The sequence below is a fragment of the Parus major genome, unplaced genomic scaffold (genome assembly GCF_001522545.3).
Source record: "Parus major isolate Abel unplaced genomic scaffold, Parus_major1.1 Scaffold220, whole genome shotgun sequence".
In the NCBI taxonomy this organism is placed as follows: domain Eukaryota; kingdom Metazoa; phylum Chordata; class Aves; order Passeriformes; family Paridae; genus Parus; species Parus major.
In genome coordinates this window covers 262,349-265,468 of record NW_015379263.1, presented here as the reverse complement: position 1 = coordinate 265,468, position 3,120 = coordinate 262,349, and the positions used below count along the sequence as shown (strand labels likewise).

Below are 3,120 nucleotides of genomic sequence, written 5' to 3'. Positions count from 1 at the left end.
GCGGATGCCGAGCGGGTGTGGCCGTGGCTTGTGCGGCTCGGTGAGAGCGCAGGGAGGTGCAGCTGAGCCCCCCAAAACCTCGGGGTGTCCCCCAGGCTGCTCCCTTGGAAATCTGATTTTTGTGGTCGTGGTCCCTCTTGTGCCACTCAGATCTCTTAAGTCCTTCCCTGGGTCTCTGAATTTTGAGGTGAGGATACCCCCAGACCCTTGGGTACCATCCTGGATCCCTGATTTTGTAGTGAAAGTCTACCCAGGCCCTCCCCTGAACTCCTGGATTTTGGGGTGAGGCTCCCACCCAGATTCCTGTGTGCCCCACCTCAGACAGTTGGGTTCTCCTGGACCCCTGAATTTTGGGGTAAGGGTCATCCCCAGACCCCTGCCCCCACCTTAAGACGCCTGAGTCCCTCCCAGACCGCTGAATTTCAGGGGGAGCGGTGATTTCCAGACCTCTGAGTCCCCTCCGGAGCCCTAAATTAAGGGGGGGGAGGATCCCTTCCCGGACCCCCGGCTCCCCCAGATGGGTTCCCATGTGCTGAACGGGCAGAGCTCCCTGGTGTGGGTGGTGGAGCTGCCCAGATGTGCACACCTGTACACACATGTTCCCACATGTTCACACATCCTGGGCTGCTGTGATTCCTTCCTTTCTGGGAAGGATTTGAGTGTTCTTCCCCCAAAATGCTGACCCCCAGCTCCACGTGTGCCAGGCTGGGGAGGATTTGAGTGTTCTTCCCCCAAAATGCTGACCCCACTTGTGCCAGGCTGGAGGAGAAGCTCCGGTGGCACCTCCGTGCTGGTGGTTGTGGTGTCACCCTCGGGGGGCTGGAGCCCACCTTGGAGCCCCCCCAGTTCCCCATCACGGCTGCTCCCGAGGGCTCCTGGCACCCCCCGGAACAGGAAAACACCGCACGGAATTAAACTCTTAATTACAGTCATTAATGAGCGTGGAGGCAGCTGGGCTCGGCGGGCAGGGAATCCCGCAGCATCCCAGGGGAAATCCTGCAGGGAATGGGGGGTGCAGGGTGTCCCAAATTGGAGCTGGGGCGACAGCACCGGGGCTCCCCAAACCCTCCGGGTCAGCGATCCAGCCCTTCCAGGGTGTTCCTGTGCTGTGCACACACCCCATGGATCCCTCTCGTACCCCCCCGTGCCCCCCTGGGCAGAGGAAGGTGATGAAGGACGCGCGGGCAGTGCCCAGGGCAGGATGCTCCGTCTCGGGGAGTGGCGCTTAATCAATCACATTAAATCTCTAATTATATCACCCGGGGCCTTGGATGCGCCTCAGCCTTCTCTCGTGTCCGGGGTCTCCCGAGAAATTCCTCCCCTTTGTCCCTTAGCTGGAAGCGGAAAGGGTGGGCGGCACCGTGGTGGGGGGACCCCACGCATGGCTGGGAGGGGGGAGCACCTCTGGGGGGACTCCAAGGACCCCCAAAGTGGGGGTTCGGGGCTGTGCTGCCTCTCTCTGCTGCCATAGCATGACCCCCCACCCCCGCTGGGTCCCTGCTGCCCCTCTGGCCGCCCGCTCCATCCCTCTCGCCGTCCTTTGTTGGGTACTAATAGCCGGTTTCCATATGCACGGCAGCATCTGTTCCTGCCAGGGAGATTTGCATCGCTAAATGTAAATTGGGTGTTCTATCATTTATCATAAACGGGAGGGCGGGTGGGGTGGGGGGAGGCGAACCTCGGCCAAGTTGTCATCGGGAATCACACGGCTCATCCTTCGCCCCGGCACCAAAGCGCGGAGCCACCTGTGATGGGGCTGCGCGTGGAGGGACCGGGCTGGCCCCGCGTGGGGAGGGACGGCGAGGCCGTGTGGGGACATCGGGGGTCGCACCCAGCTCTCACCAGTCCCCCCAGATATCAGGGTCATCCCGGGGGAGGCTGGAAGGAGTGGAGGGCGCCGGGGTTCAGGATTTGGTTTCCAGTCTCCCTCTCCCTCCGCCCTGGCCGTGTCCCCGGGCCGGGATGTCCCGACCCGCCCCGTCCCTCCCAGCCCGGCCGCAGACGCCTCCCTCTCCTCCTGCCCACCCCTCCATCCTCGGCCGGACCTCGGAACCTCCGCCACCGCCGGACCGATCCCACCCTGGCCATGAAGGGTCCCCTGCGTGGAGGAATGTTCTCCCGGCATGTCAAACGGCACCCCGGAGTGAGTCACCCAGCCCCCCTTTCCTCCAGGGACCCCCGGTCGCCCCCTGCCCTCTCCCCCCGCTCCCAGGGACCCCGCGCAGCCCCCATCCCTCAGGCTTGTCCTTGCCCATCTCTCGCCACGTGCCCGGAGCCCCTGGGCTTCCTCACCTCTTTCTCCCTCCATCCCATCGTCCCACTCCCCATTCCTCCTGTTCCGTACCCTTCATCAGCCTCCTCTTCCTCCCACTTCCCAAAACTCTCCTCAGCTCCCAGTCCCTCGTTATTCCGGCTTCCCCTTCCCTCTCTCACAGTGCCCCGGGTGATTCAGGGGTTCCGAGGATCCCCATCCCTCCTTTACCAAGGAAAGGTGACACCACCCTGTGCTTCCCACCCCATTCCCTGCATCCAGCGCTGGAGAGGGGCCGGGCTCCTTCACCGAGCCCAGCTGGGACACCTCAACCCTCACCCACATCCGAGGGGACCTTCCCCGTGTCCCTCCCCACCCCCCACACCCATCTGGGGGCATCTTGGTCAGGGTGGATGGAAATGAAGCCCCCTCCCCACTCACCTCAGCAGCCCCAGATCTGTCCCTGACACCCCCCAAAATGTCAAGCTGGGGGGTTTGGGTAAAAAATGCCTCAAGCCCAGGGCTGGGCACTGCCAGGGGGGTGCCAGCACCGTGGGCACAGGGGGTTGGGACCCCCAGGTCCTGGGATGGGCAGCACAGGCCGAGGCTCCTGCGTGATCCTCACTGCAGAATGGGGAGTTTTGGGGTGTTTCTGTTCCTGCCATGGTTTCCCCAGCTGAGGAGCTGTGAGTGACTTGGGGGGCACAAAGAAGAGCCCAAACTGGAGGTGTAAAGGCATGGGGGGCCCAGAGTGTTTGTACAGCTGGGTTGCTGCTGGCAGAGGTTGTTGGGGCAATTTTTGTGGTGTTACCCACCCTGTGTGGTGTTATCCATCCATCCATCCATTCATCCATCATTCATCATCCATC

At 62.8% G+C, this 3,120-nt stretch overlaps 1 protein-coding gene across 1 annotated transcript in view; it reads left to right on the top strand.

Annotated features, from left to right (window-relative positions):
• The first annotated feature begins 2,013 nt into the window (after positions 1 to 2,013).
• The window catches only part of NDUFA4L2 (NDUFA4 mitochondrial complex associated like 2), a 6,264-nt gene continuing 5,157 nt past the window's right edge, over positions 2,014 to 3,120 (top strand). Inside the window, exon 1 of the mRNA XM_015615714.2 lies at positions 2,014 to 2,143. Within this exon, the coding sequence (XP_015471200.1) occupies positions 2,087 to 2,143 (57 nt within the window). The 5' untranslated portion in view covers positions 2,014 to 2,086. The remainder of the gene's footprint in view (positions 2,144 to 3,120) is intronic.